We start from the raw sequence: 26,978 nt of genomic DNA on the forward strand, positions 1-26,978 counted from the left end.
GAACATTTTTCTGTTGAGATCTGTTTTTGGATGTGTCATCAGTTTCTCTGCACCCGGGTAAAGTGAGGTCAAGTGGAGAAAGGTCGCTGAACCTTCAGAGCCTGCAACCATAACCATCGTGAGGAGGAAAGCCAGGAGTGTCCTGGCACGACCACTCTGATGTCTAGTCAGCGAAAGTGCACAAAATAAGAAGGAGAAGAAGAAGTAGAAGAACAGGTGTACCTAATTACAGAGAGGAATGGTCATATATACCTGAGGGAGAGGTCATATCCCATCCTCATTAAATGATATATCCCATCTTAATTAAGGAAGATGTCTCGTGTGGGTGTGAGAAATAATGGAATGATCAAAATGACAATCCCCTCACCGGTATACGATTGAAACGTCATTTCATATGTGGGTGTCAGAGCGACGATCATAATTAGGGGGTATGGGGTTGTCAAAGAAATGATGGAGAGTGTAATGAAGTAGGGCACCGTAAATCAGGGCCGTTTGACTCGAGCCCTAGTCGAGTCTGAATAAAGGCGATGCCGCCAAGCCGACTAAGAAATCAACCTTGTGAGAGGATCCGGTTAGAGACTCAGCTCGAGAGTGGGACTCGGATACCAAGAGGCGAAGACTCTGCACTCCAAAGTTGAGTCGAGTTTGACTCGGGATTCGGGACTCGAGGGAAGGGGGTATCGAGGGCAGACTCGGGCTGGCCTTGGAATCGGTAGCTAGGGACTGATTCATGATGAGTCGAGTCATGATGCCAAGTCTCACCACACCCATAACAAACATGTTTTCTCCTCTTTCTCTAACTCTCACTTCTACTGTCATCGTCCACAATCAATCCACCATTGTCGCTCTGACTCTGCTTGACTGCTACAAAGTCAACGAACTTCTTCTTCTTCTTCTCGACTTCTGTTTTGTCAGCTGCCGGCGCTGACTTGGTCTCGTTTCAGCAAGTGGGTGTGTCATTGGCGGCCACTGTGGCGAACACTACATATCGCGCCGCGCATCAGCCCGCACCAACTCCGCCTTGTGCGCCCCGATTCGTTTCCCCACTACGCAGTCCACGTAATCCGGGCCCCGCGCACTTCGACGTTTCGTCGCGTGCCTCGTAGCGGGCCCCACTTGATGGTCTCTATAAATACCGGCTCCGCAAGGGGCAGTGTTCGTCGGGGTGAAGCGAAGCCAGTCGATAGTTCTTGCTTCTTCTCTCGATCTCAGCTTCTGGCCATGGCGGGCTGCACCGAGCTCCTGTGCAGGGCGAAGCCCTACGTGGCCATGATCTCCCTCCAGTTTGGCTACGCCGGCATGAACATCATCACCAAGGTCTCCCTCACCAACGGCATGAGTCACTACGTCCTCGTCGTCTACCGCCACGCCTTCGCCACGCTCTCGATCGCTCCTTTCGCTCTCCTTCTCGAGCGGTACCCGACGACGATCCATCAGAATCCATGGCTGTTCTCTAGTTTAGATGCGTGTTTGTTGTTAATCAATGCTCTGTTTCTGACACAGGAAGGTGAGGCCGGAGATGACCAAGTGGGTGTTTTTGCAGATTTTCGTACTGGGACTGCTTGGGTCAGTCGGTTATCACTACTAATTCCAAAGTTTCTTCGTGCATGGATAATGAATTTTTAAACAAACTAATCCTTAATTTTTACAGGCCTGTGATAGACCAAAATCTTTACTACCTTGGTCTGAAGCTCACCTCTCCTACCTTCTCATGCGCCATGAGCAACATCTTGCCGGCCATGACCTTTGTGATCGCAGTGCTTTGCAGGTAGCTAATTAACCATCCTTCTTATTATCTTCGCTTTGTTTGATTACCGTACGTAGTTGATTATGAAGTACTGACTGCTCGTGATGATAAGGATGGAGAAGGTGAACTTAAAGAAGGTGATGTACCAGGCCAAGGTGGTCGGAACTCTCGTCACAGTAGCAGGAGCCATGGTGATGACACTCTACAAAGGACCCATTCTGGAGATGGTTTGGAGCGGGCACGGTAATTCTGGTGTATCAGACTCCCAGGCGACAGCCGAATCGAGCAGCAGGGACTGGTTTCTGGGCTCGATCTTCCTCATCCTTGCCACCTTAGCTTGGGCGTCTCTGTTTGTCCTTCAGGCACTCAATCTCATACACCATTGCTTTACGACACCATCTAACTAGTTGAATCGATCGAGCGCTTAGTTAACCGGCACTTGCGTCGCTCGTGCAGGCAGTGACACTGAAGCAGTACTCTGCCCAGCTCTCGCTCACGACATGGATATGCTTCGTGGGGACGTTGCAAGCGATAGCCGTCACCCTCGTGATGGAGCACAGGCCCTCTGCTTGGAGCATAGGATTCGATATGAACCTGCTTGCCGCTGCCTACGCTGTAATTAGCTAGCCCCCTTTCTTTATTCATTCAAGTCCGATCGAGGCACCGATTAATTAGAACATACAATTATACGCAGGGGATCGTCACCTCCAGTCTTGCTTATTATGTTCAAGGTCTGGTGATAGAGAAGAGAGGGCCTGTGTTTGCTTCAGCATTCAGCCCTCTGATGATGATCGTAGTTGCCATCCTGGGCTCCTTCATCCTCAATGAGAAAATCTATCTTGGAGGGTGAGATATTACATATTGACGTCCCTTTCTAAGCTCAACGTTTCCTTCATCAGCAGGTTTAAGCTTAACCGAAATAATTATTATTCTGCATGCAGTGTTGTTGGGGCGGCCTTGATTGTTCTGGGGCTCTACTCAGTTCTGTGGGGGAAGTACAAGGAGAACAAGGAGAAGAGAGAGATGGAGGCGATGTCTCTACCCTTGGCCGCCTTACAGCAGACAGGCCTGTAGTTTTGTGCTTCAATTTCTGAAACTGAGGAGGAAGACAATAAGAGAGAGGAAGATATGTCTGAGAGTACTGCAATAGTTAGTGCAATTGTGAGTGGGTGTAGCATTTTCTAAGGAAAAAATAAGAACAGAGAAGCATTGCACCCTTTCTATTATTATTATTATTATTATTATTATTATTATTATTTTGTTTTTGGAAAGCATGGCTTCATGTAACTTGAACTCTGAGATAATTAACATTGATGAGGGAGTTGTTGTCTTTATGTGTGATTGCATTTTTTTCCTACCAATTTTTCAGATTAATGTAGTCATAATTAAGTTGCTTGTATGTCTGACGGAGGAAGGCATTGTCTCGACTTCATCGAATCATCATGATCCTTGTCTACTTCAATAAGTCTGCTCCATCATAACTAACTCAATTATGTCTCGAGAGCATGAATGAACTAATACACAATTATTATAAGAGCAAAAATTACAAAGACATCTCTAATTATTTGGATCGTTAAAAAGTATTAATAAAAGGACACCCCTTATATTATCTATATTAAAAATACTTTTATTTCAATATTATTGTAGATAATCATCATTATAACAGTCATTAACTAACTACTATAATAGTATCATAGTTTTAGCAGCTTCTAATTGGCTGCTAGAATAGTTGTGGTAGCCAATTAATAATTACTATTGTAATAATCATTTTAAGTGATTTTAATTTTCATATGACCATTTTAACTTTTTAAAAGTAATTTTAATCAACATTAATATTGATCAAGTTTGTAAAGAGTTTTTTATATATAAATATTTTATGTATAGTATTTTTGATAAATTAAATTAAATTATAATTTGATTTAATTTTATACATTGTGTGGCCACCGAGTAGTTGCTACAATAGTACTAGAATAATGATATTTTCGATATGAAAAATATGATGAGATGCCATTTTGGGTTTATATATATATTTTTAATGATTTGGATAATTAGAGATACCTTTTGATTTTTGTCCTTATAATACAACATACTCTAAAACTCAAAATTATTCAATTAATACTTATATTTATATTCTTAACAATAAGCTTTTATTCGTAATAGTTAATTGATTGTTTTGATGGATGAATAAAAGGAAGAACAGAGGAAGAGAAAGCAACGAATAAATAAATGTATATGAAATACTCATTATTCTTGAGCAATTCTATAATTTTCATCCTCCCTCCTCCTCCTATCTTTCCACCCAAGTAAACCAAATCATCTATGTAATAATTAGCAACTGATTCCTTTCATCTTAGTGTCTTATAGAAGCATAGTAACTCAAATTCACTCATTCTTTTGTTAGCACTTTTAATATTATTAGTATTTTTACCTTAAGGTTAATGGTCCATATTTCTAGCTATATATAGTCCAAAAATCAAAAGAGCATTTTTTTTTTAATCATCACATGAGCATTTCTCTATCATTTTTGTTTATCAAAAAAGTATCCCATCTCACTAACCCTATTGTAAAATAACACAATTATCCTCAAATACATTATTTGGCATTATTATTGATCGGCTAGTTGTATGAAATATAACAAGTATGCACTGTAGTAGTTATGGTTTCGTAATTGCTATCATAGTTATAAAAGTTACAGTTTCATAGGCATTACAACGTGAAAGCTATTGAGCAAGACAAGTTAGTATTGTAGCTATTTCGTAACTACTATAATGTTGTAGTAATTATGATTTCTTAGTTGCTATCATAATTATAGTAGTTATAGTTTCATAGCTACTACAACATGAATGTATTATTGGGTAAAATAAGTCTATATTGTAACAGTTATGAAATTATATCTGCTATAACTATGATAACAACTATGGTTTAGGGTTTAGAACATCGTATGTTATTGTAGCAACTATGAAATCGTAACTACTACAATGTGGACTTGTTATATTTATATAACTGATGGATTGATTCAGGATTTAATATGTATAGCCGGATATAATAATGTCAAATAGTGTATGTAAGGACAGCTGTATCATTTTATAAAGAATTAATAAAGTAATGTGTCTTTTTGATAAAAAATAAAAAAAGGATGTCACATTGATGATTACAAAAAAAAAGGAACTCTTTTTATTTTCCCCCTATGTATACTCTCTAAGCTACCTAATTAAGTTCATGTAATGTTGTAAGATTTAACTATAAGTTGATTGAGATACAGAGACGTTAGCCAACAATAAACTACAAAAAATTCTAGTGCGTGTCACCTATGAACTTAAAGATTTGATAGTAGACAAAGATTTTGCCAGATATATAAATAATGCAGAGTTCATATGCAACATATCTATGAGTTCTTTATTCCAACATCTGATTCAACAATACACTGGTTTCCCACAAATCCACCTAAAGAAGTACGGTGAGAATCAACAAAGCAAATTCCACATCCAATTCCCCAAAAGTCGATGACAACACCAGACTAAAAGAAAGCATACTCGCCAACGATTCTCCACATAACTTGCGCTTTTCCAATCCACAAATTTATCCAAACTTTTCATTTGACAGGACTAACCAAACCTACTCATGATGACAAAGGAGAACAGTAAAGGAACCATATCATATTGCTGTAGAAAAGAAGCAGATGCTTCACTAATTCTTGTGTTCAGTTGCATGCAAATGAGCAGCCTTCTGCCTCCACCAAGCCAAGTTGCTGATCAGAGGGCACTAGTCAACACCTTTACAACTTGTTTACTCGTTCATTTGGTTGCTAAGTGTGTTGGATAAGCAATAAGATTAGCTCGATGACGCAAGTTCTAATGATGGAGAGACGTGGAATTGGAATGAAGTGATTTGATGGATGACGCACGAAGTTCTCTTTCGTGCTTTTCTTCTCCACATGCTAGAGACGAGTGTGGCAGCAAAGCTGGTAGCTTTACTGATCAACTAAGTCATATCTCTCCGTGTCGAAGCTGTTTTCAGTAGGAACTGCTGCTTTTCGATCATCGCATTCTTGCAGTTGGCATTGGTGCTGTCGCCAAATAAGAAGAGGAATACATAATTGATTCTTTAGATTCAATTATTGTCTTTATGGAGAAGAATTACTCACTGTCGTAGCGGAGAGAGGATGGGTGCATTGCTAGTGGATGAGTGCTCGGTGCAATGGCCTGCGAGAAGAACAAAAGCCCAACCAAATCCAGAGCCCACGTCGCCTCGTGTCCAAAAGTCGCGCCTTTTACGTTTCCGATCCATCATCCTCTCTTGCGGTTGCCTCTGCTCCAAACCTGCCTCTTGGACTCCTCTTTGGAAGATCTTTGCTGCGCCTCGTTTCCTGCTGCGAAGCTATGAAGAGGAAGCTCGATACAAGTTTTCCGGCGGTAGGTTCTCTCTTCTTCGCGCTTTCTTTTCTCATGTTGCTGTCATGTTTGTTAATTTACAGAAGCAACTAGGGTTTTTCGTTTGATTACTTTGGCGACCTTGTATGTGATTATGGCTGTTGGCAGAGATGACTGTGTTTATTCTTTGCTTGCTAGAAAAAGAATGACTTGAATGTTGGCTATCGTCACATGTGCACCTTTCTTGTTCTTCTGGTTATGCCTATTTTACTGAAGGCTTAAAATATACTTGTAAGATGCTGAACATTGTTAACACATAATATGATTCATATTGGGCACTTAGGCCCTGTTTATTTGTAATTTAACTTTCAAGAACTTACATGGTAGTATTGCTGAAGCTAGTCTTTTGTGATCCAAGAATATTTGAGTCTTTTTAGACCTGGGAAGTTTTCAAGCATGTGCACAAGAACATACAAGATTTTGATAGAATGTGAACATAATGAGCACATGGATAGTATATAGGGGCTGGTGAAATGGAGCTAAGCTTTTGGAATCTCTTAGACAAAAAACTAAGAGTTTGTGGATCAAACTGTTGGATAGTCAAGCAATAACACATCCAAAAGGTTAATGTAATATAGATGAAAGTGTTAAGATGGATGTGTGGGCTTACTAGAAGAGATAAATTTAGCAATATTGATATCTAACAATTAGATGTAGCTCTAATAGATGATGTAACAAGAGAAAATACATTAAAATGGTATAGGGAAACTAAAACTGATTTGAGAGATGCGAAAATTCGATTTTTACAAAAACATTGCTGCAGGATTGTTTTGCATAGGATGTTTCTCATTTTTTATATGCCTAAATAGTTATAGACAGTTGCTTTCAATTTGAATTAGGTGAAACGTTGATACATTGTATTTATTGTGGCATAGAGGGACCAGCTCAAGGTCTCGTGTTGCTTGTAAACCTTACTTTCTTTGGTTCGATTTTTAATGATTCAACACATTATAATTATCATGTTTGCAGGCCCGAATAAAGAAAATTATGCAAATGGATGAAGATGTTGGGAAGGTTGCACTTGCTGTGCCAGTTTTAATATGCGAGTCTTTCTCATTTTAGATTTTTTTAGGAGTCGTAATGGCCCGAATTCATGGCATATTTTCAGACTTAATTGTAAGGAACATCAATTGGCACAAGGTAGAACAGACAAAAGGTGTTGTTTATTATCATACAAGTGTATCACACATGCATTCTGTCCATGCATTTACACATTACTGTATCGCATATGAATTCTGTGTTTTTTAGTATTAAAATTGTTTGATGTACATACAGATGTCCCATTTGCATAGTTGAATTTATTTCCACCAAATCTGATTTCCAGCTAAGGCGTTGGAACTATTTCTGCAAGAGCTATGTGACAGGACTTATAGCATCACTCTCCAACGAGGTGTTAAGACACTGAATACATTACATCTGTAAGTAACTTACTGTGTTGTTCTTTAACTTGCAATCATGTATACCTTTGCTTCGCTTCACTTTTCTTTCAGCTTTTCAATACTTGCAAAACCAACAATTGTCTTGCACGTCCCTATCTTTCGTTCTTTATCGGCAATTCACCAAAAATAGTAGTTAGGATGATCTTATATATGTTCCTGTGGGTGGCTTTACTTTTATAATCTTGATTTCAGATTGGTTTAACTTGAGTTATTGAGTAACAACAACATTGCCATGCTCGATTCATTAGGAAGCAGTGTGTGCACAGTTTGTCTCAGTTTGATTTCCTGAAGGATGCTGGTTCCTCTGATTCAGTTGCTGATGATAGACCCAAGAGAAGGTTCTCGCAATCGATCAATTATTCAATTGAAAGCTAATCTTTCTTGGCCTCAGCAAGTGTGATCAGTCTTGCAATTTATCCAGGCAAATTGTAGATGAACACAGTAGCACTGAAGAGGAATTGAAATGGTGCAAAAGTGTGAGTCTCACAACTGATGTCTCAGACTCGGTTGCAATGCTACCTGAAGAAACTCTTATTCCTAGCAGTAGCACTCGGGCCCCTGTTCGCGACTTTGACTTGAACTTGGATTTGGAGAACAATGGTGATGCAGCACCAGACATGGCTAAAACCTCTACGATATCGATGATCTCCTAGACGAATGATAATCTGAAAAATGACCATTTGGGCTTGTCATTTTCTAGCATGATGAAGAAGATTATGACAATGAGGAAGGGTAATATATCCATCTTTATGTAACAATTTGACTTAATCTAAGTCTGATGTTGTGTATCATCAATAGATGCCAATATAGAAACTAACAAAGTTTCTGTTTAAAAAATAAAATAAAATTGTTGATTTGATGTAATATATATTGTTATGGGTTGGTATACCTTGATCAAGAAAGTCAAGACTTGGTCCGATTGGAGACGACATGTCGGATATAAGACTTGACTCCAGGGTTGACTAGCTTGGTCCCATATCCTAGCTCCACGTCCTGATGCCACGCTCAAGCTCCCTACTATAGCTAGGTGGTCGAGCTCCAACATGGCTCCTTGTCCGACTAACTCCGTGGTCACCCCAACACTCGACTCTGCAAAAAGCTCAGCTCGGGACCCAACATCTGAATCTACAACCAGCTCAGTTAGGACCCAACACCCAACTTTGCAACCAGCTCAGTCGGTACCCAACATTTGACCCCTTTCCGGGCTCAACTCCAGTTCAGTACCCAACTCCGAGCTATAACTCGACCTCCTAGTCAACCGACTCTGTGTCCTACTCGGTGCTCAGTCAGCTCAATCTCTTCGAGTCCCACTCAGAGGTCTTCTTCTCATTCAGCTCGGTCCCTTCGAATCCTACTCCATCACTCGACTTGTCAAACCACCAGAAGGACATGTGGAATCACAAAGTATATGAGGGTAGCTCACCTACCTCATTAATACAACATGATTCTATAGGGAATCCTATGCGATAAACAACAAATCGCAGCGGAAAAAGGATCCCTTTAGCGATCCATGCGAAAGCAAATTCATACAAGTTTAGATCTATAAAATCCTATCTGATATGGTATACCTTCGTTGCGTGCCCTTCGCTTATCCCGCTCGTCCAAAATTTATCGGATCTCTTGCACGTTTAAGTGTCCGTGTCTTTATGTGTATCCACACGAACACTCACTTTTGGAGAAAGTTTTTGATTGTGCTAGCAACTCTTTGGTAGTGTAAGCTTCGACCAAGAAGAAGAGAGGGCAAGAAGATGAACGCCCCTTGAATTTTTGAAAGAAAAACTCTTTTACACTCAAATCATGAATACCAAAGGTTTTAGGCTTTTGGTATTCCCTCATCAATGCATGATTAATCCTTATTAATCATGCATGATGAATTTAACTTTATCTTCTTCAATGTATATGATTAATTCACATTAATTATGCATGATGAATCAAACTTCATTCATCAACTTGGTTTAATTTGAGTCTAACTCAAATTCAACCAATTTGAATCTAACTCAAGTCTTGGCCATCCAATAAGCTTAATTGTTCTTTTAGTCAAACTAAAATGAACTCATCTCCAAAATAAAATGTTATTTGTGTGTGACCCAATAGGTTCTCGTAACATTGGTAATGTCTCTAAAACCCATTTTAGAAACATAAGTAATGAGTAACATCTAGTAATGCATCATTGTTATCCAGGTGACAAGAATGTCGAGATCTGACATAACCTTCGTGACTATGATAATGTATGATCATGTCCTTATATCCTCGATATCTAGATTGATCAATGAGGCATAGACTGTGTCATCCTCTTATCAATCTTTGTGTTTCTTGACCCCAAGTAGACTCAAGCAAATGAATTCAATATCTTATATTGACTCATTTAAGCATGACTATGCATTTAGTGGTCCTCCTCTATCAAGAGGCCTCAAGATATCACTCCCGTTATATTGGAAGGATAGATTTCATCTACATCACTCACATCCCTCCGCATAATTTGTTACATACCTAGTGATCGCCTTTATAGTTCATCCTGTTACGTGTATATTCGTCAATTTGGCTTGGACCCGCTGGGTTAGCCCGCCCCGCCAAGCAATTTAGACTGGTTGGGTTGACATTTTATCAATCCATTTTAAGATGGATTCAGATAGGTCGACCCGCCTAGGCCCGCGACCCGTGTGGGTTGGCCCGTAGCGGGCTTGAGTTGGCCCGCGAGTTGAAAAAATTTATTTATTTATTTTAAATTTTAAAGTTAAAGTAGAAAACTCAATGAATTAGTGAGCTTGATCCGTCTAAATTACAATTCAAGCTTAACTATTTCAACTTGATCAATTTAAACTCTAATCCAAATTTAAAATTTTTTGGCCCGCCTAACCTATAACTCGTATTGGGTTGGGTTGTGTTGGAGATTTTTCAACCCGCCAAATTGGTGGGTCGGCCCGTCCCGCCACGCCATATGATGTGTTTTTAATGGGGTGGCATGTCCCGTCATGGGTTGGCCCGTTTGACAGTTTTAGTTACGGATGACATTTGATGACACCAAAGTACATAACTTCTTATGTAAAGAACCGTAATGACTTTAGGTTTAAGGATTATTCATACCAATAGTCACATGAGAAAGTTTATGACACTCATATAACGATCTATGAAACTTTTTCATGGCGGATCAATTTAATATACATTCTCTAATGTATATCCATGTGTCAACTCGATATCTAATATCCATGACTTGTGAGATCAAGTCATCCAATTGACCTACATACTAGTCTCAACGCATTAATATCATTCCTGAATATTAATGCTTGATTAGGAATAATTAAAAGTAGTGTTCTCTACATCATCTCATTATCAACTCAAACAATCGATATAATATAGATTAGAACTAGCTATCCAAGGATATTATTATACTTAATTATTTAGCACAAACATAAAGTAAGTATAATAACTAAAACCTTGTCTTTATTAATAATAGAATATAATACAAAAGTCTCTAGTCAATCATCACATAATTGACTCTAGGGTTAGTACTAACAGATTCATCATGACAGGGTTTGATGTCGTACCAAGCATAGGTGATGGGACCTTGCACTACTTCAGCGGCGATGAGATATTCTCTTTATCGAAGATGGAACAACTCCTCTGATAGGACAGCTTATCTGATAACTCTATATAATGATCCCGCTTTTCGTGGGCACAGATATGCGCAAACATGCAAACACACACTTTGAGCTTTTTCTCTATTTTTGTATTTTCTTCTTCATCTCCGAGCTATGACATAACTTGAATGTCGGAGCGGCTGAGTCAGGGCACTCCTTGGCCTCCGTTCTTATCCTCCTTTTTCTTGCAGCTTAACAGTGCGTTAGAGCTCAGGGTTCTTCTCCTCTCAGTTGGACGTGGATACTGTATGATTCCACCAACGCACAAGCTAGGTGTCCGATGTCCTAAAACCATCTCAAGAATAACATATACCTTGAATCTAGATCTCAAGTTGAACAAAGACTCGACTTTTTCTAATTGATTTATTATAAAATCAACTCATTTATTCTAAAACAAAAATAAAAAAAATGACTCCATGTTATAAATCATTTTACGCTGCTTTTAGAATCCCTTCATAATTTTATTGTAAGTACAATTATTATTATTGTACCCTGATGCTTATGAATTTTATCATTTGTAATTTTATTATTAACAAAAACACCCTCGGAGTAATGGTGCAGTTGTAGGGGTGTCTTTTTAATTTTTCAAAGATTTGAGGATTAAATTTTAATTTTGATAAATTAATGAATGAATTTTACTTCATGAACGATGAGTAGTGATTGACTAAAAGTTTCCGGGGCAATGGTGCAACGGTAGGACATCGGAATTGTGATTCAGGGACCCGCGATTCGATCCCCAGCTACGGCGTATTTACAAGAATTTTCTTTCAAATAAAGAACGCAATCAAAGGATGTTGTGCATCTGGATTAGCCGTCGTATGTGCTTCCCGATTTACCCTAGTGGCCGGCGGGAAATTTTCGTGGGACCAGACCGGTTACCCTCATGGATTGAGTCCATGAGACTGACTGAGATTTATCATTTTTTTATAATAGTGATTGATTAAAAATGTTGATTTTTTTTTTGTAACCGTTCGTTAGAATGATAAATTTCATCTAGAAAAAAAAAATGTCAAACTTCTAATACTGAAAGAAAATCAATAAAGTCGGACTTAGGTCCCCTCAAGCCTAACTCGCCATCGCCAACCTAAATAAAATTAAGAGAGTTGGTAGTAGGGGTGGGAAAAAATACCGAATTTTCGGTATACCGCACATACCATATCGATATTTACCGTCCATATCGAAAATTTCGGTATACCAAAAATTTCGGTACGGTATAATACCATACCGAATTTTTCGGTATCGGTAACGGTACGAAATTATTATTGTTCGGTATTTCGGTATAGCAACATTTTCGGTATAATACCGTACCGAAATTATCAGTATACCAAAATTTTCAATATTTTCGGTGTAATATACTGAAAATTCGGTATTTCGGTATTTCGGTATACCGAAAATACCGAAATTCCGGTATACTGAATTTTCGGTATGGTAACGGTATAGATTTTTTTATGCCGAAATTTTCGGTACGGTATACGGTATCATATGCAAAATTTGGTATACCGTACCGACCCAGCCCTAGTTGGTAGCGTTGCTTGACTTCATGCCCCAGTTAGGTAGCACGTTGATTTCGAGGAGAAGAAAAAACCAAAATTAATTCAGTTTTTATAGGATGTGATATTATTTTAATATATATTTTTTAAAAATAAATAAATTCAAATTATTTGTTTAAGGTGGATCCAAACTTAAAAAGAAATGTGCGTGCCAAATTCCATCTCTGCTTGACGTTTAACCAGCGAACCATTGAAGCCCTTTTAAATTCACTTGCTCCGGTGGAATTCCTTGTCGAAATTTCTTCATTATTTTTTTAATTTCAGATATTTAATTCTTTGAATTATTTTTTTAAATATCCAATTCTTCAACTATTAATCCTAGAAATAATGGGTAAAGTCCATTGGTCCTTCGTGTCAAATAATTTAAATAGATTAGATTGAAATTTTATCAATCTATTTTAAGATCAATTCAGGTGGATCGATTCATCTAAGTCCGCGACCCGTGTAAGTCGATCCATGGCGAGCTTAAGTTGACTTACGAGTTAAAAAAATTTATTTTTTTTTTAAATTTAAAATTAAAATAAAAAATTTAATGGACTAGTAATGATCTATCTAAATCGTAATCTAAATTTAAAAATTTCTACTTGAACCTTTTAAAATATAATCCAAACTTAAAATTTTTAAAATTTTTATTTTTTTGATAAATTTGTGAGTTGACCCGCTTAATTCACAATCTGTTTTGAGTTTGATTAGGTTAGAAATTTTTCAATCTATTAAATTGATAAGTTGATTCGTTTTATTTATTATATTATATGATAAATTTTTGATGAATTGATTATCCGGCCACGTGGAACTTCAATAACTACATCTTTTCTTTTATAAAAAATGGAATTCGTCATCTTAACGATCTCACATGGTCGATCCCACGATCATGTGCGTAATAACCACATCTTAGATTCTTAGTCCAAAAATTTCTTCACTGTGGTGGTGGACCAAATCAATAACCGATATGTCTTCCAAGAGGCCAATCACAACTTTTTGACTCAAAAATAAAACAAGAAAATAAAAATAATTGGAAACGGTCGTGTTCGGACTTGAGAATTGGACCGTCTTGGTAAACCGCGTGTCGGTGTGATTAACCCTCGGCACACGTCGGCGAAAGTTTGCAATCTCCCCCGCCTTTTGTCTTGTTCCTTCATTTTCCGTATCCGCCCCTTATTTCTTATATAATGTCAGTTCACCCCTTTTGTTTCTTTAATTCAATCCTCAATTCGGTTCGTCATTATTTCTCAATGTAAATGTGAAGAATTGAGAATTTAATCAAACTTCAGGGGGTCCGTTAACATTTCCCCCTTAGCCTCCGCTCCAGTATTAAATTCGTGCTCGTCTCCTGCAAATTTGTGGCTCGCTTTTATAATCCCGTCTCGCCCTTCTTCCTTCTTCCAGATATGCGTCTCGGAGGCAATTGATCGGGACGATACTGCGAGGCGGAGGAGGGGAGCGTCGTTAGAATGGGTCGCGGGGGCAGCGGCGGCGCCGGTGCCGGAGGGGCGGTGGTCGAGGGAGTGCTGAGGAAGGTGCTGCTCTCGTACGCCTACGTCGCGATCTGGATATTCCTCAGCTTCACCGTCATCGTTTACAACAAGTACATCTTGGATCCCAAGATGTACGGATGGCCCTTCCCCATTTCGCTCACCATGATCCATATGGCCTTCTGCTCCACCCTCGCCTTCCTCCTCGTTCGCGTCTTCCGCCTCGTCGATCCTCCGTCCTCGCCGGCCATGTCCCGGGCGCTCTACTTCTCCTCCGTCGTCCCCATCGGCGCCCTCTACTCCCTCTCCCTCTGGTTCTCGAACTCCGCCTACATCTACCTCTCCGTCTCCTTCATCCAGATGCTCAAGGCCCTCATGCCTGTCGCCGTCTACTCTATTGGAATACTGTTTGACAAGGAGACTTTTCAGAGTTCCTCCATGCTCAACATGCTCTTCATCTCCTTCGGCGTTGCGATCGCTGCCTACGGCGAGGGCGCCTACGGCTTCAATGCTACCGGCGTTGGTCTCCAGCTCAGCGCCGTCGCCTTCGAGGCCACCCGACTTGTCCTCATCCAGATCTTGCTCACATCCAAGGGAATCTCGCTCAACCCAATTACTTCTCTGTACTATGTTGCTCCCTGCTGTTTCGCTTTCCTCCTCATTCCCTGGTCCGTTGTCGAGCTTCCTGTCCTCCGCGCCCGCTCCGCGGCTTCCCTCCGCCCTGATCTCCTCATCTTTGGCACCAACTCCCTCTGTGCCTTCGCTCTCAATCTGGCTGTTTTCCTTTCGGAAAAACCTCCGCACTCACCATGAACGTCGCCGGAGTCGAAGGACTGGCTTCTCAATTGTTAGCTAATTACCTCTTTGGTTACGCAATTATCTCAAGCTTAATAATTGGTCTTGAGCAAAATGGAGAAAACAACGGAAAGGGTAAAAGTATTTCCATGAACGTTCTGCTAATAACTATTAAGTGTTAGATATTTATTATCTAACTAAAATTGTAACTTCATGTAATTGAAGTTACTAATTAAATGAAACTTATCTATATATTATAATAATTATTATTAGTAACGGATGTAAATAATAATAATTATTATAACCGATGCATGATGGATGCACGGAAATAATGAAAGCATACATATATTGGTCCTCTCTCTGCCTATAAATAGAAGATATTATAATGATCCATCATGAAAAATATTGAGTGTCTTCGGAAAGAAAGGAAAGAAGAGAGAAATTAATATATGCAAAATAATTATATTGCAATGGCTTCTTCATCAAGCTCAGGTATGTAAAACATATAGATTTCAAGATCCGTTTCATTAAATAAATATTTAATGATAATTGTAAAATTAACATGTGGTATCAGAGCTTTCGTTAAGAAATCTATATGTTTTCATATATAAATTTATTATGTTGAATTATAAATTAATAGATACATTAATGATATTTAGTATCTATAATTGATTATATAATCTCATAAATAAATGAAATGAAATATTCCGCACATTAAGCTTTTATTGTAAATAATTATTAAATGATGTATGACATAATGTATATATAAATTTAAATACTGATTTATTACTGTTTATAAATTCAGCTAATGATTATAATATACATGTATGTTTTTAAATTAAGATAATTTATGCTTATGATATAAATATATGCATGATTTTATATTAATTATGATAGTTTGTGATCACCAAAGTGACCAAAACTAGAATAATTAATTGATATGCATATAATAATAATTTATTTATCATATTTATAAAAATGCCTATTAAAAAAAATGATAAATAAATAAGATTCATTGATCATTAAAATTATGAATTTTCCCAAAGGAAAATTAATTTTTATGATTAGTGATATAAACGAAGAAAATTAAAATTCTTAAACCAAATATATTTTGTTTATCCAAAGATGACATATGTATTTGATTAAAGATTTTAATTTCTTAATAATGTTAGAAGGCATTTAATTTTTGATAATATATTGTAATATTAACCCAAAGGTATATTACAATATATTCTAATGTTTTATCTGAATCTGTATATCTTATTTGCAGCAATTTCTCTTCATTCACAAGCTTCTTCTGTTACCGTATTTAATGGTTTGAATTTCTCTGAATGGAGCGAGCAAGTCAATTTTCATTTAGGAGTATTAGATCTTGACTTTGCACTATTAAAAGAAAAACCCACTGCTATTACTGATTCAAGTAGTGAGGAAGAGAAATCCAAATATAAAATATGGGAACGGTCTAACAGATTAAGCCTTATGTTTATGCGAATGACTATCGCAAACAATATTAAGACTACCATTCCACAAACAGAAAATGCAAAGGAATATTTAAAGTTTGTGGAAGAACGTTTTCGTTCTGCTGATAAGTCACTCGCTGGTACATTAATGGCACAACTCACGACTATAAAGTTTGATGGATCGTGTAGTATGCAAGAACATACCATTGAGATGACTAATATTGTGGCAAGATTAAAGTCTTTAGGAATGGCTGTGGATGACTCCTTCTTGGTTCAGTTTATTCTGAATTCATTGCCTCCTCAATATAGTGCTTTTCAAATTAACTATAACACTATTAAGGAAAAGTGGAATGTTAATGAATTGATAAGCAAACTTATTCAAGAGGAAAATAGGCTTAAGAATTTGGGAAGTCATTCCATCAACCTCACTACTCAAGGAGCTATTAAAGCACCAAAAGCAAAAGCCAAAAGTTTTAAGAAAAAGGCAAGGCCTATTAAAGCTTCTCAGGCTGATAAGAAGGAACACAATAACGATAAATGTCATTTCTGTAAGAAAGAAGGGCATTATCAAAAGGATTGTCCTAAACGCAAGGCTTGGTTCGAAAAGAAAGGTATATTAAAAACTTATGTTTGTTTCGAATCAAACTTGATTGATGTTCCTCATAATACTTGGTGGCTTGATTCTGGTGCTACTACTCATGTATCTAATATGATGCAGGGATTCCTTACAATCCAAACCACAAACCAAACTGACAATTTCCTGTATATGGGAAATCGTATGAAGGCTCCAATTGAAGGCATAGGGACTTATCGTTTGGTCTTAGATACTGGCTATCATTTAGACCTATTACAGACTCTTTATGTACCTTCAATTTCTAGGAACCTTATTTCTTTATCAAAACTTGATGTTTGTGGTTTTGATTTTAATTTTGGAAAATGTAGTTTTAATTTATATAAGAATTCAAGACTTATTGGTTCTGGAGTTCTTATTGATGGTTTATATAAATTAAAACTTGATAATAAATTTGCTGAATCCTTACTTACTGTGCATCAAAATATTGGAATTAAGCGTAATATGCTTAATGAAAGTTCTGCTTTTCTTGTGGCATAAGCGTTTGGGTCACATATCCAAAGAAAGAATAGAAAGATTGGTAAAGAATGGAATTCTACATAATATAGATTTTACTGATCTTGGTTTATGTGTGGATTGTATTAAAGGAAAACAAACCAGACATAATAAGAAAGGAGCCACGAGAAGCACTCAGCTTCTTGAAATAATACACACTGATGTATGTGGACCTTTTGATACTTCATCTTTTGGTGGAGAAAAGTATTTTATCACCTTTATCGATGATTTTTCACGTTATGGATATGTCTATTTGCTTAAAGAAAAATCTCAAGCAGTAGATGCTTTTGAAATCTACATTAATGAGGTTGAAAGGCAATTAGATAAGAAAGTGAAAATTGTAAGGTCTGATAGAGGAGGTGAATATTATGGGAAATATGATGAAACAGGACAACATCCAGGTCCATTTGCAAAACTTCTTGAAAAACATGGCATATGTGCACAATATACTATGCCATATACACCTCAACAAAATGGTGTAGCAGAAAGGCGTAACCGCACGTTAATGGATATGGTTAGGAGTATGATGAGTAATTCATCATTACCCAAATCATTGTGGATGTATGCTTTAAAAACAGCAATGTACTTGCTTAATAGGGTTCCTAGTAAGGCAGTTCCAAAAACTCCTTTTGAGTTGTGGACAAACAGGAATCCTAGTTTAAGACACTTGCATGTTTGGGGTTGTCTGGCAGAAGCAAGAATTTATAATCCGCATGAAAGAAAGTTAGATTCTCGAACAGTTAGTGGTTACTTTATTGGTTACCCAGAGAAATCTAAAGGATATATATTTTATTGTCCTAATCATAATCCAAGAATAATAGAAACTGGTAATGCAAAATTTCTTGAAAATGGTGAAGTTAGTGGGAGTGATAAACAACGAAATGTGGATATAAAGGAAGTTAAGGTAAATATTCCTTTATCTATTAATATTCCTTCATCCAGTGTTGTTCCAAAAGTTGTTCCAGTTGTTGAAGAACGTTATATCAACACTGAACAACATGATGAAGAAACTAACTCACAAAAATCTGATACAAATGAGTTACAAGAAATAGCATTGAGAAGATCTCAAAGAATAAGAAAAACTGCTATTTCAAATGATTATGAAACTTATTTGCAAGAATCAGATTTTGAAATTTATAAAGATCCAATTTCATTTTCACAAGCCATAGAAGGTATAGAGTCAGAAAAATGGATCAATGCAATGAAAGAAGAATTGCAATCCATGTATGAAAATGATGTTTGGGATATCGTTCAATTGCCAGAAGGTTCTAAACGAGTTGGATGCAAATGGGTTTTTAAGACCAAGCGTGACTCGAATGGTAATATTGAACGATATAAAGCTAGACTTGTTGCTAAAGGATACACTCAACAAGATGACATTGATTATAAAGAGACATTTTCACCTGTCTCAAAGAAAGACTCGTTACGTATTATTATGGCACTGGTGGCTCATTATGATTTAGAGTTACACCAGATGGATGTGAAAACAGCCTTTCTGAATGGAAATCTTGAAGAAAATGTATATATGGACCAACCTGAAGGTTTTTTAATCGAAGGAAAAGGTCATCTAGTGTGTAAACTTAAGAAATCAATATATGGACTTAAACAAGCTTCTAGACAATGGTATATTAAGTTTAATGATACCATCACATCTTTTGGTTTTGAAGAAAATGTTGTTGATCATTGCATATACCAAAAGATCAGTGGGAGCAAAATTATACTTTTAGTCCTATATGTTGATGATATCTTACTTGCTACTAATGATTTGGGCATGTTGCATAAGACAAAAGAATTTCTCTCAAAGAATTTTGAAATGAAAGATATGGGCGAGGCATCCTGTGTGATCGGAATTGAAATATTTCGTGATAGATCACAAGGACTGTTGGGATTGTCTCAAAAAGCTTATATTGAAAGAATTCTAGAAAGATTTAATATGGAAAAATGTTCTGCTGGAATTGCTCCAATTCAAAAAGGGGATAAATTTAGTCTTATGCAATGTCCAAAGAATGATATAGAACGAAAACAAATGGATTCAATTCCATATGCTTCCGTTGTAGGAAGTCTAATGTATGTGCAAACCTGTACAAGACCGGATATTAGTTTTGCTGTTGGAATGCTCGGCAGATATCAAAGTAATCCAGGAATTGATCATTGGAAAGCTGCTAAGAAAGTTTTAAGGTATCTTCAAGGCACCAAGAATTACATGCTCATGTATAGAAAAACTAATCACTTGGAAGTGATTGGTTACTCAGATTCAGATTTTGCGGGATGCATTGACAGTAGAAAGTCCACTTTTGGTTATTTGTTTCTTCTTGGAGAAGGAGCAATATCATGGAAAAGTGCTAAACAATCTGTCATTGCCTTATCCACAATGGAAGCAGAGTTTGTGGCATGTTTTGAAGCCACAATCCATGCATTATGGATGCGAAATTTTATTTCAGGACTTGGAGTTGTCGACACTATTGCCAAGCCGTTGAAAATTTATTGTGATAATTCTGCAGCAGTATTCTTCTCTAAAAATGACAAATATTCAAGAGGTGCCAAGCATATGGAATTAAAATATTTTGTCGTTAAAGAAGAAGTTCAGAAACAAAGAGTGTCTATTGATTATATTAGAACGGATCTCATGATTGCAGATCCGTTAACTAAAGGTTTACAACCAAAGATATTTAAAGAACATGTACATCGAATGGGTCTTGGTTATCCCTTTGAATGATATATTAAGTTGACACTTTGATATCACTTATGTGTTTCTGATATACAGTTTCTAATTATGATGTGCACATTACTGTGTTATAACATGAATTGTCTAGAAACATTATTGTGGACCATTATTAAATTATATGTTCATTTATAGACCTAGTATGATAGAATGCTGGTGTTTGTGGTATATAGAAGGAAGTATGTTATATAATGTACAACCGCTATAACCCGCATTTAGTATTCTATTATATTAAGGTAATTATGATGTCTTAAGAAGATGAGTTTTTGATGCTTAAAGTTATAATGCATCATACTTGTATTTTAAGTTTTAATTTTAGATCAAGTGGGAGAATGTTAGATATTTATTATCTAACTAATAATTGATCTTAAAATTAAAAGAAAAATAACTTAAAACTAAAAGTAACTTCATGTAATTGAAGTTACTAATTAAATGAAACTTATCTATATATATTATAATAATTATTATTAGTAACGGATGTAAATAATAATAATTATTATAACCGATGCATGATGGATGCACGGAAATAATGAAAGCATACATATATTGGTCCTCTCTCTGCCTATAAATAGAAGATATTATAATGATCCATCATGAAAAATATTGAGTGTCTTCGGAAAGAAAGGAAAGAAGAGAGAAATTAATATATGCAAAATAATTATATTGCAATTCATCAAGCTCATGTATGTAAAACATATAGATTTCAAGATCCATTTCATTAAATAACTATTTAATGATAATTATAAAATTAACACTTAAGTACTACTGATGAATCTCTTCGTTAGCTTATTTATCTCTAGTACTGCAATCTGCTGGTAATGAGGAAAAGGAAGATTCAAAGAGAAAAGAAAAGTAAAACAAAGATCTTTATTGCCTTTTTACATTGTTTATCCCATTTTTCTAGTTATTATCCATGAATTCTGGCATTTATTCGGAAACTGATTGTGACAGATTCACCTCTGTCAGATACAGGAAAATTAGGGAGCTATTTTGTAGCTGCAGTTTGAGTTGGAAGTATCAAACTAGGCTAGCTTGTATTTGTTTGAATCAATCTTCTTTGGAGGGTTGGCCACTATTCTGTATGTTAACATTATTGTTGGTGTTGTATGTCGGAGCATGTAGGAGCTTTCCTTTGCCTCCTCTTGAATGAGAATGAAAATCTTATTTATTTTTGTCATACCATTGTTTATTGGTTTTATTCTCTGCACTTTAGCTTGGATAATTCATTTGCATGTTGGAACGATCTCAAATACCTGTAATTCTGATGATATACTGATTTGTTGATTTCTTGTTTCATATTTTCAGCAATTCTGTACTGATGCGTTAATTTTGCTTATTCAAATGATAAACTTCCAATCGAAGTTGACAACATTTATTTGGTGTGCAATGTGCATTAATTATGATAGTGTATATAATTTTTTTCTTTGAAATTAGCGAATATTCACATCATGTTCTCTATTCAGGATATCAAAGGTTGAAGCAATAACTTCTAACATTTTTTTGTCTACTGATACAACAAATGATGTTCATCAAGTATTCCTGGAGGGATACTGGTGTGAAGTTATAGCTACTTATACTTTTATTTTACTAAAATGTATTGAAACAATATAACTAATGGTTGCTTACTAAATGCGATGCTTCTTGATTTTGTATTTGTAGTTTACTAGGATACTGAATCTGAGCCCTCTCAGAGTTGAGGAAACGGAAAGGGATAGGGATCATTATTATAGCAAGTGGGTCCCATTGACATGTAGTATGAAAAATTGAGTGTGTAGCATTGACATGTAGTAATGATAAATAGTATGAAAAATTGTAGCATGAATGTAACATGACACACTCAATGCAAGTGGGTCCCATTGACATGTAGTGGGATCCACATCCATGCATTGAGTGTGTCATGTACATTCATGCTACAATTTTCATGCTACCTATCATTACTCTATTCTTAACAACAAGCTTTTATTCGTAATAGTTAATTGATTGTTTTGATGGATGAATAAAAGGAAGAACAGAGGAAGAGAAAGCAACGAATAAATAAATGTATATGAAATACTCATTATTCTCGAGCAATTCTATAATTTTCATCCTCCCTCCTCCTCCTATCTTTCCACCCAAGTAAACCAAATCATCTATGTAATAATTAGCAACTGATTCCTTTCATCTTAGTGTCTTAGAAGTAACTCAAATTCACTCATTTTTAATATTATTAGTATTTTTACCTTAAAGTTAATGGTCCATATCTCTATATATAGGGCAAAAATCAAAAGAGCGTCTTTTTTTTTTAGTCATCACATGAGCATTTCTTTATCAATTTTGTTTATCAAAAAAGTATCCCACCTGACTCCCTCTTGTAAAGTGACACAATTGCCCTCAAATACATTGTTTGACATTATTATTGATCGGCTAGTTGTATGAACATAACAAGTTTGCATTGTAGTAGTTACGGTTTTGTAATTTCTATCATAGTTATAGCAGTTACAGTTTCATAGGTATTACAACGCAAATGCTGTTGAGCAAGATAAGTCAGTGTTGTAGCTATTTCGTAGCTGCTATAATGTTGTAGTAGTTATGATTTCTTAGTGGCTATTATAATTATAGTAGTCATAGTTTCATAGCTGTTACAACATGAATATTATTGACCAAGATAAGTATGTGTTGGAATAGTTATGAAATTATATCTGCTATAACTATGGTAGCAATTATGGTTTAGGGTTTAGAATATCGTATACTATCGTAGCAACTATGAAATCGTAACTCCTACAACATGAACTTGTTATATTTATATAACTGATTGATTGGTTCAGGATTTAATATGTATGGCAGGATACAATGGTGGAGCCAGGAATTTGGTAGCCTTTGCAGTAATCCTGAGCTGATCAAAAGTCTCAGGGCTATCTTCTTCTTTCACATATATTTTTCTTTTTTTCTATAGTAAATTGAAACAGTAATCCTTCTTTAAACCCATTGGGCCCCCGGGTTAAAGTTCAAGTAGAAAAATATCTGACTTCGCCCTTGATAAGATATAATAATATCGAATAGTGTATGTAAGGACAGTTGTGTCATTTTATAAGAAATTAATAAAGTGAGATGTCTTTTTTATTAAAAAAAAAAGACGAATGTCACATTGATGATTACAAAAAAAAAAAGGCACTCTTTTTATTTTCCCCCATATGTATACTCTCTAAGCTACCTAATTAAGTTCATGTAATGTTGTAAGATCTAACTATAAGTTGATTAAGCTTAATACAGAGACGTTAGCCAACAGTACACTACAAAAAAAATCTAGTGCGTGTCACCTATGAACTTAAAGATTTGATCGTCGACAAAGATTTTGCCAGATATATAAATAATGCAGAGTTCAAATGCAACATCTGAGTTCTTTATTCCAACATCTGATTCAACAATACACTGGTTTCCCACAAATCCACCTAAAGAAGTACGGTGAGAATCAACAAAGCAAATTCCACATCCAATTCCCCAAAAGTCGATGACAACACCAGACTAAAAGAAAGCATACTCGCCGACGATTCTCCACATAACTTGCGCTTTTCCAATCCACCAATTTATCCAAACTTTTCATTTGACAGGACTAACCAAACCTTCTCATGATGACAAAGGAGAACAGTAAAGGAACCATATCATATTGCTGTAGAAAAGAAGCAGATGCTTCACTAATTCTTGTGTTCAGTTGCATGCATATGAGCAGCCTTCTGCCTCCACCAAGCCAAGTTGCTGATCAGAGGGCACTAGTCAACACCTTTACAACTTGTTTACTCGTTCATTTGGTTGCTAAGTGTGTTGGATAAGCAATAAGATTAGCTCGATGACGCAAGTTCTAATGATGGAGAGACGTGGAATTGGAATGAAGTGATTTGATGGATGACGCACGAAGTTCTCTTTTGTGCTTTTCTTCTCCACATGCTAGAGACGAGTGTGGCAGCAAAGCTGGTAGCTTTACTGATCAACTAAGTCATATCTCTCCGTGTCGAAGCTGTTTTCAGTAGGAACTGCTGCTTTTCGATCATCGCATTCTTGCAGTTGGCATTGGTGCTGTCGCCAAATAAGAAGAGGAGGAAATACATAATTGATTCTTTAGATTCAATTATTGTCTTTATGGAGAAGAATTACTCACTGTCGTAGCGGAGAGAGGATGGGTGCATTGCTAGTGGATGAGTGCTCGGTGCAATGGCCTGCCAGAAGAACAAAAGCCCAACCAAATCCAGAGCCCACGTCGCCTCGTGTCCAAAAGTCGCGCCTTTTACGTTTCCGATCGATCATCCTCTCTTGCGGTTGCCTCTGCTCCAAACCTGCCTCTTGGACTCCTCTTTGGAAGATCTTTGCTGCGCCTCGTTTCTCATGTTGCTGTCATGTTTGTTAATTTACAGAAGCAACTAGGGTTTTTCGTTTGATTACTTTGGCGACCTTGTATGTGATTATGGCTGTTGGCAGAGATGACTGTGTTTATTCTTTGTTTGCTAGAAAAAGAAGGACTTGAATGTTGGCTATCGTCACATGCACACCTTTCCTGTTCTTCTGGTTAGGCCTATTTTACTGAAGGCTTAAAATATACTTGTAAGATGCTGAACATTGTTAACACATAATATGATTCATATTGGGCACTTAGGCCCTGTGTGTTTGTAATTTAACTTTCAAGAACTTACATGGTAGTATTGCTGAAGCTATCTTTTGTGATCCAAGAATATTTGAGTCTTTTAGACCTGGGAAGTTTTCAAGCATGTGCACAAGAACATATAAGATTTTGATAGGATGTGAACATAATGAGCACATGGATAGTATATAGGGGCTGGTGAAATGGAGCTAAGCTTTTGGAATCTCTTGGACAAAAAACTAAGAGTTTGTGGATCAAACTGTTGGATAGTCAAGCAATAACACATCCAAAAGGTTAATGTAATATAGATGAAAGTGTTAAGATGGATGTGTGGGCTTACTAGAAGAGATAAATTTAGCAATATTGATATCTAACAATTAGATGTAGCTTTAATAGATGATGTAACAAGAGAAAATACATTAAAATGGTATAGGGAAACTAAAAACTGATTTGAGAGATGCGAAAATTCAAGGAATAATGTCTAAATAATTATAGTTCTAGTGTTGAGGAATAATGTCTATGACAGTTGCTTTCAATTTGAATTAGGTGAAACGTTGATACATTGTATTTATTATGGCATAGGGGGACCAGCTCAATGTCTTGTGTTGCTTGTAAACCTTACTTTCTTTGGTTTGATTTTTAATCATTCAACACGTTATAATTATTATGTTTGCAGGCCCGAATAACGAAAATTATGCAATTGGATGAAGATGTCAGGAAGGTTGCACTTGTTGTGCCAGTTTTAATATGCGAGTCTTTCTCATTTTAGATTTTTTTAGGAGTCGTAATGGCCCGAATTCATGGCGTATTTTCAGACTTAATTGTAAGGAAAGTACACATCAATTGGCACAAGATAGAACAGACAAAATGTGTGGTTTATTATCATACAAGTGTTTAGACATTCATTTATCTGTGTATCACACATGCATTCTGTCCATGCATTTACACATTACTGTATCACATATGAATTCTGTGTTTTTTAGTATTAAAATTGTTTGATGTACATAAATATGTCCCATTTGCATAGTTGAATTTATTTCCACCAAATCTGATTTCCAGCTAAGGCGTTCGAACTATTTCTGCAAGAGCTATGTGACAGGACTTACAGCATCACTCTCCAACGAGGTGTTAAGACACTGAATACATTACATCTGTAAGTAACTTACTGTGTTGTTCTTTAACTTGCAATCATGTATACCTTTGCTTCGCTTCGCTTTTCTTTCGGCTTTTCAATACTTGCAAAACCAACAGTTGTCTTGCACGTCCCTATCTTTCGTTCTTCTTTATCGGCAATTCACCAAAAATACTAGTTAGGATGATCTTATATATGTTCCTGTGGGTGGCTTTACTTTGATAATCTTGATTTCAGATTGGTTTAACTTGAGTTATTGAATAACAACAACATTGCCATGCTCGATTCATTAGGAAGCAGTGTGTGCACAGTTTGTCTCAGTTTGATTTACTGAAGGATGTAGTTAGTAAAGTTCCAGATGCTGGTTCCTCTGATTCAGTTGCTGATGATAGACCCAAGAGAAGGTTCTCGCAATCGATCAATTATTCAATTGAAAGCTAATCTTTCTTGCCCTCAGCAAGTGTGATCAGTCTTGCAATTTATCCAGGCAAATTGTAGATGAACACAGTAGAAGAGGAATTGAAATGGTGCAAAAGTGTGAGTCTCACAACTGATGTCTCAGACTTGGTTGCAATGCTACTTGAAGAAACTCTTATTCCTAGCAGTAGCACTCGGGCCCCTGTTCGCAACTTCGACTTGAACTTGGATTTGGAGAACAATGGTGATGCAGCACCAGACATGGCTAAAACCTCTACGATATCGATGATCTCCGAGACGAATGATAATCTGAAAAATGACCATTTGGGCTTGTCATTTTCTAGCATGATGAAGAAGATTATGACAATGAGGAAGGGTAATATATCCATCTTTATGTAACAATTTGACTTAATCTAAGTCTGATGTTAGTGTGCCATCAAT

General features: G+C 36.6%; 3 protein-coding genes and 1 pseudogene across 3 annotated transcripts; all 4 read left to right on the forward strand.

Annotated features, from left to right (window-relative positions):
- The first annotated feature begins 1,173 nt into the window (after positions 1–1,173).
- On the forward strand, positions 1,174–2,968 carry LOC141839237 (WAT1-related protein At5g07050-like). The gene is made up of 7 exons (XM_074726940.1): positions 1,174–1,415; positions 1,504–1,566; positions 1,652–1,768; positions 1,860–2,109; positions 2,204–2,362; positions 2,442–2,593; positions 2,689–2,968. Exons 1-7 carry the CDS (start codon positions 1,222–1,224, stop codon positions 2,819–2,821), a joined length of 1,068 nt encoding a protein of 355 aa, XP_074583041.1. The 5' UTR covers positions 1,174–1,221; the 3' UTR covers positions 2,822–2,968.
- A 3,158-nt stretch (positions 2,969–6,126) lies between these two features.
- Positions 6,127–8,269, forward strand: LOC141837594 (DNA polymerase epsilon subunit C-like). Its single transcript, XM_074724974.1, has 5 exons — positions 6,127–6,159; positions 7,147–7,219; positions 7,502–7,595; positions 7,865–7,954; positions 8,038–8,269. Exons 1-5 carry the CDS (start codon positions 6,127–6,129, stop codon positions 8,267–8,269), a joined length of 522 nt encoding a protein of 173 aa, XP_074581075.1.
- A 5,959-nt stretch (positions 8,270–14,228) lies between these two features.
- On the forward strand, positions 14,229–15,253 carry LOC141837595 (putative sugar phosphate/phosphate translocator At5g25400; annotated as a pseudogene).
- A 1,162-nt stretch (positions 15,254–16,415) lies between these two features.
- LOC141837596 (uncharacterized) lies at positions 16,416–17,284 on the forward strand. Its single transcript, XM_074724977.1, has 2 exons — positions 16,416–17,142; positions 17,250–17,284. Exons 1-2 carry the CDS (start codon positions 16,551–16,553, stop codon positions 17,282–17,284), a joined length of 627 nt encoding a protein of 208 aa, XP_074581078.1. The 5' UTR covers positions 16,416–16,550.
- The last annotated feature ends 9,694 nt before the right edge of the window (positions 17,285–26,978 follow it).

The sequence above is a fragment of the Curcuma longa genome, chromosome 11 (assembly GCF_044706935.1).
Source record: "Curcuma longa cultivar G26 ecotype Majalengka, Jawa Barat chromosome 11, ITB_CL_G26_1.1, whole genome shotgun sequence".
Lineage (NCBI taxonomy): Eukaryota > Viridiplantae > Streptophyta > Magnoliopsida > Zingiberales > Zingiberaceae > Curcuma > Curcuma longa.